General features: G+C 34.7%; 1 protein-coding gene across 8 annotated transcripts in view; it reads right to left on the bottom strand.

The window, feature by feature from the left end:
* The window catches only part of NBEA (neurobeachin), a 467,825-nt gene that overhangs the window by 330,243 nt on the left and 121,589 nt on the right, over positions 1 to 15,993 (bottom strand). For all 8 annotated transcript variants that reach the window (XM_032099592.1, XM_032099586.1, XM_032099589.1 and 5 more), the window contains exons 11-14: positions 11,835 to 11,943; positions 9,163 to 9,315; positions 8,240 to 8,408; positions 46 to 125 (exon numbers count right to left, since the gene is read on the bottom strand). In XM_032099592.1, coding sequence (XP_031955483.1) covers positions 46 to 125; positions 8,240 to 8,408; positions 9,163 to 9,315; positions 11,835 to 11,943 — 511 coding nt within the window. The remainder of the gene's footprint in view (positions 1 to 45; positions 126 to 8,239; positions 8,409 to 9,162; positions 9,316 to 11,834; positions 11,944 to 15,993) is intronic.

Below are 15,993 nucleotides of genomic sequence, written 5' to 3'. Positions count from 1 at the left end.
ATTTAACAGACGTCAATGTCTTCACTCTGGAATAGACCATTTTACCTTCAATATAAGTTGTTTCAAGAACAGAAGCATAAACGCCCTTAATGATATGATTTCTTTCTGGGAGGGCCGAGGACCATCTGGAAGAAACAAAATATAACACTTTTAAATATAAACTAATACCTTTAATCACTGCAGCTTTTTAAGGAAATTACAGTTCTGTGATACTACAGATTTAGTAGCCTACTCATATAAAAGTTCGTATTTGCAAATGATATCATTTATAACCTTTCAGAATCACATTTTTCAACACCAATATATTTAAGTGTAAGTGATGTTCCATTTGGAAAAAAAGAAATCCATATTATATTTTACTTAGTTTTTTAAAAGACACAAGAAGATGAAAGAGAGTAATAAGGTGATAGTAATAGATAGACAGCAATATGTGATAAACAACCTGGACTGACTAAACCACTATGTTAAATACCATCTGAATGAAAACCAACAGAAAAAGGATTTATGAAATACAAGTGGTAGCCATTACCTGTAGCAGAAACTACAGTCATTTAACCAAAGAGAAAACTACTATCTAAAGAAAATACTCAATTTAAACCAGGAAAAAAAATGTAATCCATAATACTTTAAACAATTGTTCTTGATGAAGTGTATTAGGAAAACAGAAATATCTAAAAAATCAGAGCTTGAACAACTGTAGTAATTTGAAACTAGTTCTATTGTATTTTCCATTTTCCTCCTTCATAAATATTGAAGTTGAACCAGAAATTCTTTTGTTAAGTTCCTGATTTTCAGACAATGCATGTCACAGACAGTCTTAAATTTTGCACAGTAAAAATAAATGCAACTTAAATTACTTTTTAATCAGCCATTTAAACTTACACTGATAAACACAGAGCAAAGTTTAATTACAGTCTATGTCTCACAATTATTTCCAATCCAGATGAGCACAACTTCTTATTGAAGATTTTCTGATAGTTTTTGGTGACGCTTTTTGAAGTGAAGCCACTGCATTACACACAGTAATTCAAGTTTGCAACAAGGGAAAACCTTAAGGTAAGGTATATTTGTTTCACTAGCAGGAACAAAAAGAATGGCTAATACACTCAAGTTTTCTTCCCTGTTTAGGAGTGGAGAGAGGAGGACTGTGTACTCTTCAGATAAAAGCAAATAAATCTCAAGCTTTCCACTCACCGTGTGTAAGAACAGTAAGGAAAACAGAAGTCAGTTGGAGTTTGTTTGGGTTTTTTTGGTACTAGATGCAATTATATTAAATACTGCATGAATTTTTTTATGGCAATGGTGTGCTTCTTACGAACAGCTATTTTTTTCCCTAATTCAAAAGTGGATTCAATTTCCTTAACTGCATCACAGAAGTCGCTTTCTTTGTACACCCTCTTCCCTCCTACACCTTATTTGGATTCAACATCAGACAATATCTGAAAAACAGGACTAAAAAAAATAATTTTGTCTTTTCTGAAAGACTGTAATTATGGAAACAGAAAACAGGCAATGTGGAGGTCTGCAAAAATTTCTGTAACAGAAATTGTAAGGACATGTCAAAAAGAAGATATCCCAATTTAACTGGGAACATCTTCAAAGACACATGAGTTTTATCCTACTTCTTCATGTACCCACTCATTTCCCTGGAGATGTGTGACAACCTTGAAAATGGTTCTTCAACATGCAAAGGATACCAAAGGAGTTGTTGTTTGCAGGCTATATGCCAAGCAGGTAAAGGGTAATTTTCCCTTCAGTGCTCTAGTACTATTTATTCCTTGCATTTTAGTTGTGTCATGAAGCTTCACTGCACTAGAACCAGAAAAAGGGGACAGCTGCTACCCAAAAGAATTCATTAGTTTCAAAAATTAAGAGGACTGGCACAGAAAAATAAGACAGGCTGGAGAAACTGGAGGTTATGTAACCACCAGACAGCTACAAAGAATGGAAGAAAGGACGACAGCCATATAACGTAATGATCATCTGACACAGACTGAATAGAATTAATTAAATAGGAAGTTCTAAAGCCACCTAAAGCAGATTTTCCACTATAAGTGTTATATCATCACAGTTTTTTACTTCATTACTAATTGAAGGACTTCATTCCTAGTTGAAGATTTATTTTTAAAAAAAGTATTATTGACCAAAAAATGGTGTAATTTATGCTATAATTAGAAAAAGTATATATTATCCACACATATACTGAGGGAAGGAAAGACAAGTAGATCGTGTTTTTCATCTGAAACATTGCAAAGTACTTTTCTTTACTGTCTATTAATCTTTGTGCCCACCACTGCGTGTAGACAATTCAGTGTCACCATCACTCAGACACTGATAATCAGAACTGCTAAAGACTAAAACCAAGCTAACATCAGATCAACTATGAAGATAATCCTTTCAAGAACTGGTACAGCAACCATAAATCCCTAATACAAAATAGTAACATTCTTTTTAATTGGCAAAGAGAAGGGATGCCTCCCTTACCCCACATGAGGATGAGTCACTAAAGCATTTCCCGCTTTTAGATTTCTTTATGTATGTATTTTTCACAGAAAGCCCATCATTTGCGTCAGATTTTATAAAATATACACTCATAATAAGAGTTAGCCAGCTTTACCCAGACAAAAATAAATGAAAAACAAGAATTTATAATTTCATCCAATTCATCCCTGCAGCATAGAGAAATTAGAGGGGCATAAACCAGAAGTAAATAAGAGGGAATAAGTAAACATATTCACAGACTTTAGTATAATCAATACTGCTGTGAAAAAAACCCCAAAACAAACCAACAAAAAACTGATTGTGAGCTTTGTATAACAAAAATAATGATTTCTATTTCTGTCTTTGGAAATAAAAAAATTGTGTTATCAGTTCTACCAACAACCAAATGTAACATCTTTCCATCTGTTTTGATTTTTTTTAATATGTAAAAAGCATGATTTTTCTACTCCTGAAATTAATAAAACATGATACAGATAGCAGAATCTGATCTCCATGCACACATAAATAACATCACATGATATGTGGATCACAGAGAACCTGTTTTTCTCTCTGTCGTAAATCTAACAAGAACTGAGTTCCACTCTAACCCAGCTCTTGAAATAACTCTGTGAAACTTCTTGTATCCATAAAAAGAAAAACTACAGTTACTTTCTCCTCATAATAATCTTCTCAATTCCCACTTCTACATCTTATGTTCCAAAATCTGGACATGAAAAACATGCTTGAAAACTATTTAGCATGAGATAACTTGTACTTTAACAACCATGTTGTTAAATAAGGAGACATGATACTATTCAAAAAGGTCCACTCAGAGTTAGAGTTGTGAAGCACAGAGGAAACACCAGCAGAGAAAGAGAAATGCTTGGCCACTGAGTTCAGGAATGAACTAAACTACACAGTAATCTGGAACTTAAATGCACATTTCTGTCACACAACACAAGCTCCCCAGGGAAGAGGTCACAGCACCAAGCTTGACAGATTTCAAGAAGAGTTTGGACACTGCTTTCTGGCACATGGTGTGAGTCTTGGGGTGTCCCATACAGGGCCAGGAATTGGACTTGATGATCCTGATGGGTCCCTTACAACTCAGCATAAAATACAATAATTACAGAAAGAAGCTATATATTTTAAATAAGTTTCACTCCATTCCCTGATTTGCTGTGTGTTTAGATACTGCAATGGCTGGGTGATCCTATTATCCTTATTCTGCATGATTTAACAAAATATTAAAAGTGTGCATGTGGCAAATAAAGATAACAGCTATAACCATAGTCCAAGTGTAAATAGTAAATAATAAAATTTAGATTCTTTCCTTTGGAAATTAGTTGACTTTTTAGGCTCTTCGTAAAAAAAAAAGAAAAAAACAACACCAGAAGAAAAGTATAATTCATAATTTTAAATAGATTACTTGTCTCCACTATGTGGATCTACATCTAAAATGTAAAAGCTACTAAGAATAATTACGGAGCAAGTTGATACTTTTACACTCTGAAACAGTGTTTCCTCAGAAGGAAATGGAAAAACAAATATGAATTCAGGATTCTGAATCTAAGAAGAAACATCAGCGTGAAACAAGAAACCAATAATGAAAGAGAAGATACAAAACCAAATTTAAAATAAGTATCTGAGCCTTAAAAAAAATTCATTAAAATTCATTTTTTTAAAAGCATTTATGCCTCCCATTTTATAAGTTGATTACTAGGAAAAGTAAGTGAAAAACTTTCATTTTTAAAAGAAAGCAGCATCAGCCAAATGGGAAACTTCAATATTGAGCTCCTTTGGCCTTAAAATAAGGGCTATGAAACTGTCAGTACAGAAAACTCACCCACTTTGTGCTTTATTAAGACAGCAGAAGGCAATAAAACCCTGAAGCAGAGTAACTGTCTGCAAGTAATAGTAAATCAAACTACTAATATTAAAATGTGTTTCAGTATCTCCACATAAAAAATGACATGCCTAGAAGACAAGAAAACATAACACTACTAAAATGTCTGCATGAATAAGCTTACTTGCTAATATGACAGCAAACTATAGCACATGCAGTCAAATTTTAGATATTGGCATGATTTCTAGTAAAGTCTTCTCCAGATCTGAAAAGTCTCACATGAAGTCAGCTTAGAATTTCAGCTGCCATTTACTCACATGATGACATTTTTCTGTTTCATACATTAAAATTAATGTGCAAAGAAAATGGGTCCTATTCTTCTATTTTGAGATATCAAATGCTACTTAAAATGCAGCAAATTTAACTTTCACATAATTGTATTTTTACACTGCAACTTTCTTACTTTTACAATTTTTTTTAATATATATTATTCTACATTTTAACAAATTATAAACTTTCTGGCAGTACTGGCTGCATGCAGGCTAATAAAAATTAACACAAACCCAAAATCCTGGAAGAGTTACCTTTTTTGAACTATTAGGATTGTTGAAGTTACGAGAAGCTGAAACAGAGGTGAAAATAAAAAACCCTAAAGCATAATAACTACAGATACTTCTAAGACTGTATTCCACGACTAAAAGCCGTCTGAACCAGCCAGAGCTGCACTTAATGTTAAAATACCATCTGGTAAATAAAAGTGATGTAATATCCAGGTGATTCAACTTTTTAAAAAATTTTCAGGAATTTTATCAATTGCAAGCAACTAATGCGGATTTGATAAAAAATCTATTATGAAATGCAGTTAATATGAAATTAAATTAAGCAACCCATCACCTCAGCAATTATTATATTTTCAAAACCATTTGCTTGCAAATCAAATCAGTTATTACAGCTGTATTCATCATAAGCAGAAGTTATCTGTGGAATAATAGCAAAAGAAGTCCCAGTGCTGATTTGCATGGAGAAAACTCCATAGCTGTGTTGGGTTTGCACATCTGTTGCTAAGTTCACTGATCCTCCTCTCTGATAGGCTGACATTCTTCAATGCAACACAAGAAAAGCCACTTTTACAGATAGAAGAGAGACTACTACTTCTTTACAGTTGTATCAATTACACAGGGCTTTCTGCAGGAAAGAAGGAAGAGAATAAGGAACAAGGAAGAAAGAAGATACTGAACTGTCAAAAAGTCAAGTTTATCTATAAATGTAACTAAAGACAAAATGAGAAAATTCAGATATAGTGGATAGCATGTTTTTTGAAAATATGCATGGCCTCAGTTTACAAAACACCTTCCCAATTACTGTATGAAGTCCTTAGTAATTTTGATTTTTGTTGTCAAACTGCTACACCAAGCAACCACTAATTTAGACTGATTACCTTTCAGGGACTGACCTGGTCTCCTTCCTGATTAAAAAAGAATCTTGTCTTGAACTGACACAAATGAGAGGAGAATGTACTATACTCTGAATGAAATAAAAGGTATGGATGTAAACCAGCCATATGTATGCTAATTTAGAGTTAACTGATTAATTTCTCATTCCTAATTTTGTATTCTTGTGTACCTCTGTTCAGATTTTGATGAATACATATTTTTTGAACCTATGCAACTGGCATTACACATACAAATACTCAAAAATTACAGCTAATTGCAAAGAGGCAGATATGGGCAAGATAAAAACAATTCATGCTTCCTACAGAAAGAAATGTCACTGACTCCACAAAAGAGCAAACCTAGCCAGAGGGAAGCAGTCTGTAATATGCAATACATTTCCAAAGTGTTTTTAGGTAGTAGTATCATGACACAGAAGCACAGGAATTTTTTAAATTAAAACAAATATACTAGAAAAAAAAATGAAAAGAATCTCAGCCATAACAAGTAAACTGTATTATCAAACTTCCACTCTCAAGCTAGTTAAGCAATTTTCTAAGTCTCTATCTAGCTGTAAAACTGGTTGACACCTGAAAACTTTACCTCACAACAGCTGGGTATTCGACAGTCACAAACACTATGTATATAAGCTGATCAGCTGAGTTTTAAACACCCCCAATTCCTCTCTGATCTCAGATACAGTTAATTTGTCTGACGGTAAAGCTGTACCTGTGCAGTACACTGCTGTAAACCTCAGCAGAGCAGAGCTCTGAAAGCATGGAACTGGATAAAGCCACTCCCAGGGCAGGATTCCGCTCACCCGAATTTTAGATAGCAGCAGTGTAGTTCCCAAACGAGACCAGCTTCTAACCTCCCACAGAGGTTACTGGAGATCTGATCAATAGAGGCAACGCAGTCTAGGAAGCAAATGTGCTTCAAACAAAGCACTTCTCAAGTGTCTCTCAACTAGAGGTAGGACACAGCTTCCTAAACCTACCTACCAGTGTAAGTTGTTATGCCATAAAGTATGCAAAATATCTACCCAAAACAAGCAGATTTGGTGTTGGATGGACAGGAAACCTGCATCCTTCTGAGAGGCAGGTGGGATGACCCACCAAGACTATAATGATGCTGGAAACCTGTATTAAGGCAACTGACTCCTGCATTCCACTGTCTATAATCAGCAGACATCTAGCTCAGAAGGAGACACCTTCACTGCAGGCACCAAAAGAGAAATTAGTTCTAATTTGGCAGCAGGAATCCAGAATCAGTGTAAATGGATAATATAATTCATCACTGACAAAGATTTCAAGCTAGTTAAGTAACCATCACAGGTAATTTTCATAATCTAGGATTCCAAGCCTTTCATTCAAATGAACAGAGAACAGTGGGTTTTTGTTAAGTATTTTAAAATAAATTTTAATAATTTTTGAAGTCTACTGTTCATCTAATATTATACTATGAGAGAACTATAAATGTGATCCAAGATCCTAGAGCAGCTCTTTCCGTGACCTTCAACACCTTCACTGTCTATCAGGATACCTAATCTAGGAAAAGAATTGTTACTTATTAAAAAAAATATTGAGGAAAACCCCTATGCATACAGCTCACTTACAAATAAGAATTATTCAATAAATAATGTGTTATATATGTCACTCTCTTGAATATTTGGGTATGTGACAGTACTAAAAACGTTTCCCAATTATTCAATTTCTCAGCAGGACAGTAACAGTTACAGAATACAGATAATTAATAAGTTCTCCTTTATCAAGTGTTTTTTAAGACCCTTTCAGCCAAGTCCTTCCTGCTTTACACGAGTAGATAGCTAAATGTAATGGCATTACAGTCAGAATGTATAGGATTAGAATGATTTGCTCTGGTTAATACTCATCTGTAACACACAGGCTTCAGCCACTATCTCTTATCGCATTCTGTTGGTGCTGTCATTCAATACCTCCTTTGCTAAGCTAAGCGCATCACTTTAACCAAAGCTAAATCAATCTCTATTTTATAAGGACAGAGAGAAAATATTGTTGAACTGGAAAAACATCTTCAGAGACTTCTGCAGTAAGAACTGGAAGTTTCCACTCTGTTTTCAAGATCGCTTAACACTACTAATCACTCAAACCACACAAAGCTTTGTTTGGCATATGAAATACATGTAATATTTCCTCTTTATTACAGAAGAAGAAAAATCAATCATTTTAATATGTTTCCTAAAGTATGCCCACATAAGTTTATGCTACGTGGAAGGCCAGAGTTGGAATCTTCTGGGAATACTTATAAACATAAGAAATTATCACCAGGGGTGTATGATACGCCAAAAGTACTTCCATAGTCCTTCTACTGATGACCACCGGTATCAACTATTGCCACCTATTTACCTCCTTGTCTACAGATTCAAGGAGCTTCCAGACGTTTACATCATAAACCTTCCCAAAGGAGAAATGCTTACATTTTCTTTCTTATGTGCTGCACTTACCCAATCCTTTAGGAGTAATGCCACTGCTATCAGCAGGATTGACCACCCAGTAGTAGTATTTCAGCGTGTGCATTAACTGCAGCACTGTGCCTACTCTGCGTATGGTGTTATAGATCGTAGCAGTCCCAATGAATTCAGCTGACAAGTAGGTATACAACGATAGCTGCACCTAAAGAATGAAACAGTTATCCACATAAATGTAAGTTCTGTATTAGAAACCTTAAATGGTAGGGGTGTTTTTAGAATATACTTTGGATATGATATCAAAAACTCAAAAGCTAATTACAGTTTTGGTTAGGGCAAGGGCTGGACTGATACCTAGGTACCTAGAACTGATATTCCATGATTTAAGTAAAGATAAACATATTGGCTTGTTTTCTATTATGACTTTTTATACGAGAAGTATACATTTTCAGTTTTTAGGACAATGCCATTTTTCACTTTGGTTCACGTATCCCAACTATGATTACTTAGGAAAACAAATAATTCATTATTACCAGAGATGAATGATAACATTTTATAGATTTTATCAAACTAGAATACATAATTTGAATTAATTGAGAGCTTACATCAATGTGTAACAAAACACAATTTGCCTGCAATTAAAAATACAAAATTTTATGCCTAATCTGTAGGAAAAAGATGTAATGCAACCACTGAAAAAGGGACTGGGTTTCTAAAAAGTCTTTTAACAGAATTAGACAGGATCTTAGGTAATAATTTAACTTCTTTTAAGAACTTATGAAAGACATTGGAGTATACAGTTAAGCAAGGTGTAGACTTCCTGATCCAAAAAATCATTGCTATTACCATGTTTTAAAAAAAACTCAACCAAACAAAAATCTAAGTAGAATTTTATAAAAGAATATAGGTATTTAATTTTGTTGTAGGAAAGTCATAAGATTATTCAAGTGTACTATTACCTTTGCAGGGGTATGTATCCAGATAGCAGGATTAAAAAGGATGTGATCACATAATTGCTTCAGTAGAGGGGCTCCATGAGATAATCCATCCAAATATTTTGCAAACGACAAAAATTGTTCCAGAACTGCTCTAGTTATATGAACTCTAGATGACTGGGGGAAAATAATCAGAAAGAAAAAAGATAAAGAAAAAATCTTCTTCTTTAAAATAATTACAGCCAAACTATGAAGCAGTATTTTCACCTGGCTCATGATTACTAAGTGCATGCAGCCTTGCATGTTTTGATGTCATTGAATATGAAGGCAACTTATACTTTCTAATAATATTAATGGTTTTTGTAATGGCTGTATTTAACAGGTTAAAATATTCATCAATAATTTTGGTTTTTGGTATTTTGCTTAGTTTGACATTTTATTAGAGCCCAGTCAGGATCCTACATTTTACAGCACAATTCTTTGAGAACTTCATCTGAAGTCCTTATCCCTTCTTAAATTAAAGACGTGTCTTACTGAAAGTGGGTGTCTCAGTGTGTGAACACACATTATTGAGAGACGTGCCTTCGTTTCTTTAACTGGAGTAGATATTTGAAGGAGTTGGGTTCATTGTTTCCTCAAACTTCAGGAGACTTTCAGTTTCATAGCATATGCCATAAAATCACTGTTGAAACCTGCTCCTATGTAGTAACATGGCATGAGGACTTTGACAAACTTCTTTGTAAACTAAATTAACAAACGAATAAATAGGAAAAATCTCTAAACGTCCTTCCCCTTGCCTTCTCTACAAAATGTCAAGCACTGGAACAGGCTGCCCAGGGAAGTGGTGGAGTCACCATCCCTGAGGTATTTAAAAGACATGTAGATGTGGCATTGAGGGACATGGCTTAGTGGTAGACTTGGCAGTGCTGAGTTAACAGTTGGACTCAATGGCCTTAAAAGTCTTCTCTAACCTAAACGATTCTCTGATTCCATGTTTCGATTATTTTTAACTCTGTAAGTGCAGTCTGGGAACATGGAGATTTGTTATTTTTAGAACTGAAGTCTACTTGTCAGTAATATAAGTTCAGCCTGGATGCTGATGCTGATTGTTTCCTTTGGCTTGTACATCAAAATTCACAATAAATAATCTGCAAATAATAAGAACAAAAATGCTATTTGGAAGTTCAAGTAAAAAAAAGACCTTTCTGTTTTCTCTGAAGTATTTGGTTACATGCAAATGAACAACAGATACAACAGATAATTTACAAATAATAAAATTGAGGCTGGCTGGGACAGAAAACGATTTTTTCCCACCATGTGTGCCAACTGAATATAAGCATATATTGAAAAAAATAAAATACATCCTTTCAAAAAACTGCAGCTAAGTGAATATAATATAATAAAACCACCCAGAAAACAACATCTGTTTTAAGAATTACACTGTGATCAATAGAAGTGCTTTAAATATTCACATGCCCAAGTCTAATGAACATAGTAGGTGTTAATTAGAAGAGCGTGCAAACTTTTTTTAAAAAAAAGTCATATACAACATTCTAAATTGAGGTATTCCATGTGCATAAACCACAGTGCTCTATTCAGGAGAAAGCCCTCCACAAGGGCTCACCCAGTCTGCATGTGCTTAACTTACCAAACCAAAGCTAACAACTTTGTAAATTCATTCTGGTTATGTCACAAGAAAACCTACGCTTGGAAAAAACCACTACCTTAGGCTAGTTCTTTGACATTCTAAATCACACTTGCTTGGCAGTGAAAACAGAAGCATAGAAAATCTGCTTTTAGGTATTGAGTGAAGGTATTTCCCAAGCCACAAAGAACAAAGGGAACAGAATGAGAGAAACTGCTTATCATTCTTCTTCAAAATTCAGAACATTTTTTAAAGGTGCTATTATGATTTTTATCATCTTCTTAAAAGATTTCTATGCTGACCTCGTGGTAATAAAAGTCCAGTAGTAGATATTCAAGAATGTTGGAGCCATGAGCTTCAATTGTAGGACCATCACTATCTTAGTATATCTGACAGCTTGCTCTCAGGTTATTTAGATTAATAAACCCCAGTAACAGGGTGCCATGAGGCCAGGAGGCAGGTGATATTCCTCAGACTACTGAACTGAACCTAAGTTTTGTGATAACTGCTCATCGTACCTGAAAATGAGCAAGTAAAGGGAATGTCCTTTGCAACTATTTCTTTCAGAAATTAAATTTTGTTACAGTTTTTCTTCTTCAAAACACAGAGCCACTATTTCAACAATTTCAGAATTGAGTCTCAGAAGATTAATTTAACTTTTATGAACATATACACAAGAAAACTTAAATCTCAATTATGATATTTCTGCTATGTTTGTACAAACTAGAAACAAAACAACTTTACTAAACAAGTTTGGGGGACAGAAATTGGAGAAATGAAAATAATTTAAAGTGATTCACAAAGAGATCTAAACTAAGAACATAAATAAGAGAACAGAACCAGCTCCAGAAAATTGATTCTTTGAATACTGGTATGTAAGAGGATGAAGAAGATGAGTAGACTCTTTTAGACAACTTATAATATATTTTTAATTTGCAATACTTATATCACAAATATATTTTATTCCACCAGTCATTTGAGCCAAGTGATTGAAAGTACCACAACAACAGTAGAAATATTAAGAACAAAGATAAAAATCCTCCAAACATACCTTTTCAAGGAGATAGCCAATGACTAGAAAGCCTTTTCCACCAAGCATTTGTTCTTGCATGGCTACTGAACTCTTAAGAAGCTCAACCAAGAAAGCCAATAGGGTAGCACTGTATGTAAAGAACAAGATTTTTTTCAGATTAAAAATGTATCTGTTGCTTTCTCAATAATCACCAGCTATTAAGTGAATAGAAACAGGTTTAGGGTGGTGAACTATTCCTAGAAAGAATACAAATCTTATTTTTCCTGTTGACAAATTTCTCCAGTGATTTTTCACATATTACAGTGGCAGGAGTGGGAATTCATATTCAGACAAGCACTGTCAGTACTCCTGGTTTGACCACGACTATCCCATGTTTTAAATATCCAGTCCCAGAGCTTGCAGTTCTAGCCAAAGTTTTGGCAGCTGAAAGAGGCAGAAGACACGGAGTGGAATCCAGCTGACAGTGCTAGAATGACACAGCCAGGGGCTGTGTCAAACATTTTACTGTCCAGACTAGCTATGCTGAACAGCAAAATTTTCAGCCACTAGGTATGTCCTCATTCCACACTTTCAGTCCCTAGAGTCACTCAACACAGAGGTGAAGCATAAAATGTTTGAACATGCACATGGGCAATGATGCCCACCTCAAACCACAGTGGAACAACAGCAGGGTGGAGAGCTTCCTTCACACTTTCTAAAGACCAAATATGAGAATAATACCTGCTTGACCAAATAAAGGTTAATGATTACTTTTCATTCAGTTAGGAAAGCACAGAGAGACCCCAGAGGCCACAAGGAAATCACCCAACAGCCCATCCCAGCAGTATCTTAAAGTGAAGTGTTCAGAAAGTACAGGGAGGGAAAGTGCTCAGAAAAGGTTACAGTATAGAAACATCAGAGATATGAAAGACTGCAGGGGATAGAATCATCAAGAAAGTGAAACTATGTTATGAAAACTAGCAGTAGAAACATGACAGATCAATCCACCACAGGGAAAAAAAATCATAATTGACTCTTGGGAGATGAGAATAAAACAAAAATACACTTATCTATTGCTGAAAAATCCAGAGAAAAGGGAGAAAGAAAAGAAATTGTGACAGAAAGGAAGTATTTAAAATTATTTTTCAAATGTCTTAAAAAGGTAGATGACAATGTATTGTAGTGTATATACAATGCATACATAAAGTCATTATTCATTTTCTAAAAATTAAATAGATGTAACAGTTCCTAGCTGTATACACACGTGTCTGCAACCATGAAAGTTCTCACACAGGTAGTAGGCAGAGGCAAGGGTAAAAACTGTGGCTTTTGCGCTATGAAAAAGTGACTTACAGGAAATAGCCAACCTGCATTTGATACCTTTCAACTTTACTTACAGTATCTACTCATCTAAAGGTTCACTTGCTCTTCAAATAGAATCTTTCATTTTGAAATAAATATTGAGATTGATTAATTCATGCCAGCACCAAAAATAATCAAAGTGCTGAGGAAAACAAGATTTATTCTATTTGTTGAGTAAGGCTGCCATGCAAAAAGAACACAGTGTAGTCAAAGTACATGCTGGGAACATGAAATAGGGCCTTGTCTTTCTTCATTGCTGAATGGTCATAATAATCCATCTAAAATCACATACGGAATTCTCCACAGTGTCAGCAATAAAAGAACACAGATAATATCCATTTACAATACTCCAAAGATTTTATCAAAACAGCCTGTCAAGCTGTCACATCAATTTCAAACCAGATTATATGCATCAATTTTTTCTTACCCCAATCAAAAGTTCCTACTGTATTTGTCATCTAAAATAAAAATCTAATCATTTTTACTACATGAAAATCCATAAGCAGCTCACATAAAGTGTTGAAGATTTAAATTTAGATTAATTTTTTTTAATTGAATAGGTAAAAGAAAATTCCATTTAGATTGATGGTGCTTACTACCATCCTCTATGAGTAACCTCATGACCTAGGAAAACAAGCCATTATGCATAAAGTCAGGAAACAGCATACATCTGCAGAATTAGAACTTAAATTAGAAAAAGAAAATACTATTACTATTGTATTGAAATGTCAAAAAAATATTCTTAAAATACCATGAACATAGCACCAGACTTAAATTTATTTTGTATTCTCACAAGCACTTTTTCAAAAGCCTTTTGACTTGTTCACTCTATGAATTTAGATGTCAACTCATGGGCTAGAGCTATTCTTATCTCATACCAGTACAATCTCTATACAACTGTTAGAAATTCTGACAGACTCTGAATGCAAGTTGTAAGACACACTAACACCCTACAAAAAAGATTTTTCTCTTTCCCTCTATTCAAGTACACGTAAACCACAAGTCAACTCAGAGATAGTAAGTGACCAGTTTATACCTAACCATGTCACAGACACAGAAACAGACAAGCTGGTTCCATGTAAGAAAGAAGGACTCGAAAAAGTGTAGTAATTCAGTTGCAGCCAGTTCCCAAATATCACTTTTCAGATATTAACCATCTTTATGCGGGCTATAGCTGAAACTAATCCTGCTTGCCCACATTACCTCTGCACAGAGCTACCTTAGCTGCTACTGCAAAGCAGGGCCAGGGTTTCTAGTTGCTGGAAAATGTATTAATTTAGCCAATGCCTTTGTGAATGAGCTATGCTTTTACTTAATTCCAAAATGGCTTTTAACATCTATTGATCCAGACACATAAAGATACCCCAATCCAGCTCTGCAGAATCAGCTCAGGTCTGCAGGCAGTAACTCTATCTTCTAATCTTTCTGCATTATCCAAGATTGCCACCATAAATAATAGAGTTGACTGCAGTATATAGTAAGTCAAATCTTGGGATAGCACATGTGAATGCATCGTTACACCTTCAAGCACATTAAAAAAATCCAAGTACCAGAAACAGCAGCAGTTAAGGAGAACCATCTGGCAGGCACAATGAGGTTTGATATGAACAGTGTATAGGACCACAGTATTGATAAAAATTAACATAATAATTGAATTAAACTAGCAGTTTGCTTATATTATTATGCAGGAAATGAGGGAAGGAAAAGATCTGTAATATTTCAACTCATAGAAGAACTATCAAATCAAAATGGAAATGTTTTTAAATTCCCACTGCATGTACAGTACTGAAGCTATTACTACATGACGATGATTAGAGGTAGGCAGAAAAAGACTACATGCTGTCTGTGGGGTTGTTTTTTGGTTTTGGTTCGGGTTTTTTTTTTTATGGGGGGGGGTGTTGTATGGTATTTATGGTTTCGGTTTTGTTTTGTGGATTTTTTACCTCAGAGAGTGTGCTTAGACTTGTTTTAGGTGAAACTTCCTTTTTGGAGAAGGAGGAATGAAATTGCACTAAGTAACAGCTGTTGCACGCAACACTGGTTTCACATGTAATGTTCTTCTCCTCACATACTTTATGCTAGAGAGCATCTGATCAGCCTGGATTCTCAGATAAACTTTCCCAAGCTCTTCAAAACTTTTCTTTCCCCACATTGTCAGACCGACCTCAAGCAAATGTGTATCTAGATATAAAAATCCATACTGAAGTAATGTATTTTCCCCCTCAATATTACATTCTAAGGATTTAGTCTAATTCAGAGGACTGTATCCAGAACTTTTAACAATTTCTAAGGATACTCAGTTTATATAGTCACCTTGGCAGCTGAACACAAATTAAACCTGAAGATTTGAAATATGAAAATATTTATCAGCAGAAAGAGGTTGCCAAAATCATTCTTTTTAAAAGGTTGTTGTTGACAGAGGTAAAATAATATTGATGAGAAGACTGTCTTCTGAGTTGAACAAGTTTTTAAACAGAACTTAACAAACTTACCAGCAACTAGCATGCATTGGATTGCTGCACAGCACACATTAAACTTGCAGAATTCTGTGGACTGCCACACAAAATTTATCTCCATTCTTTCCTATTTTCAACACGCCCAGATATAACAGATACTTCAGCCCATTCCTACATCTCTTCTAGACCATGCCCTTCCTAGAACAGATCAGTTTGTCTGCAGCAGAGCCAAGATACAGATAGTAAATGAAACTATGTATGTCAACCAACACTAATTCAGACAACTATAAAAACTACTGAAAATATAACTGATTTCAGGAAAAAAGAAATACAGCAGTTTTTCATTACTAAAAAGCAGGAAAAAAAAAGGTGATAGACCA

The sequence above is a fragment of the Corvus moneduloides genome, chromosome 2, assembly GCF_009650955.1.
Source record: "Corvus moneduloides isolate bCorMon1 chromosome 2, bCorMon1.pri, whole genome shotgun sequence".
NCBI lineage: Eukaryota > Metazoa > Chordata > Aves > Passeriformes > Corvidae > Corvus > Corvus moneduloides.
This window is presented reverse-complemented; position numbering and strand designations above follow the sequence as displayed.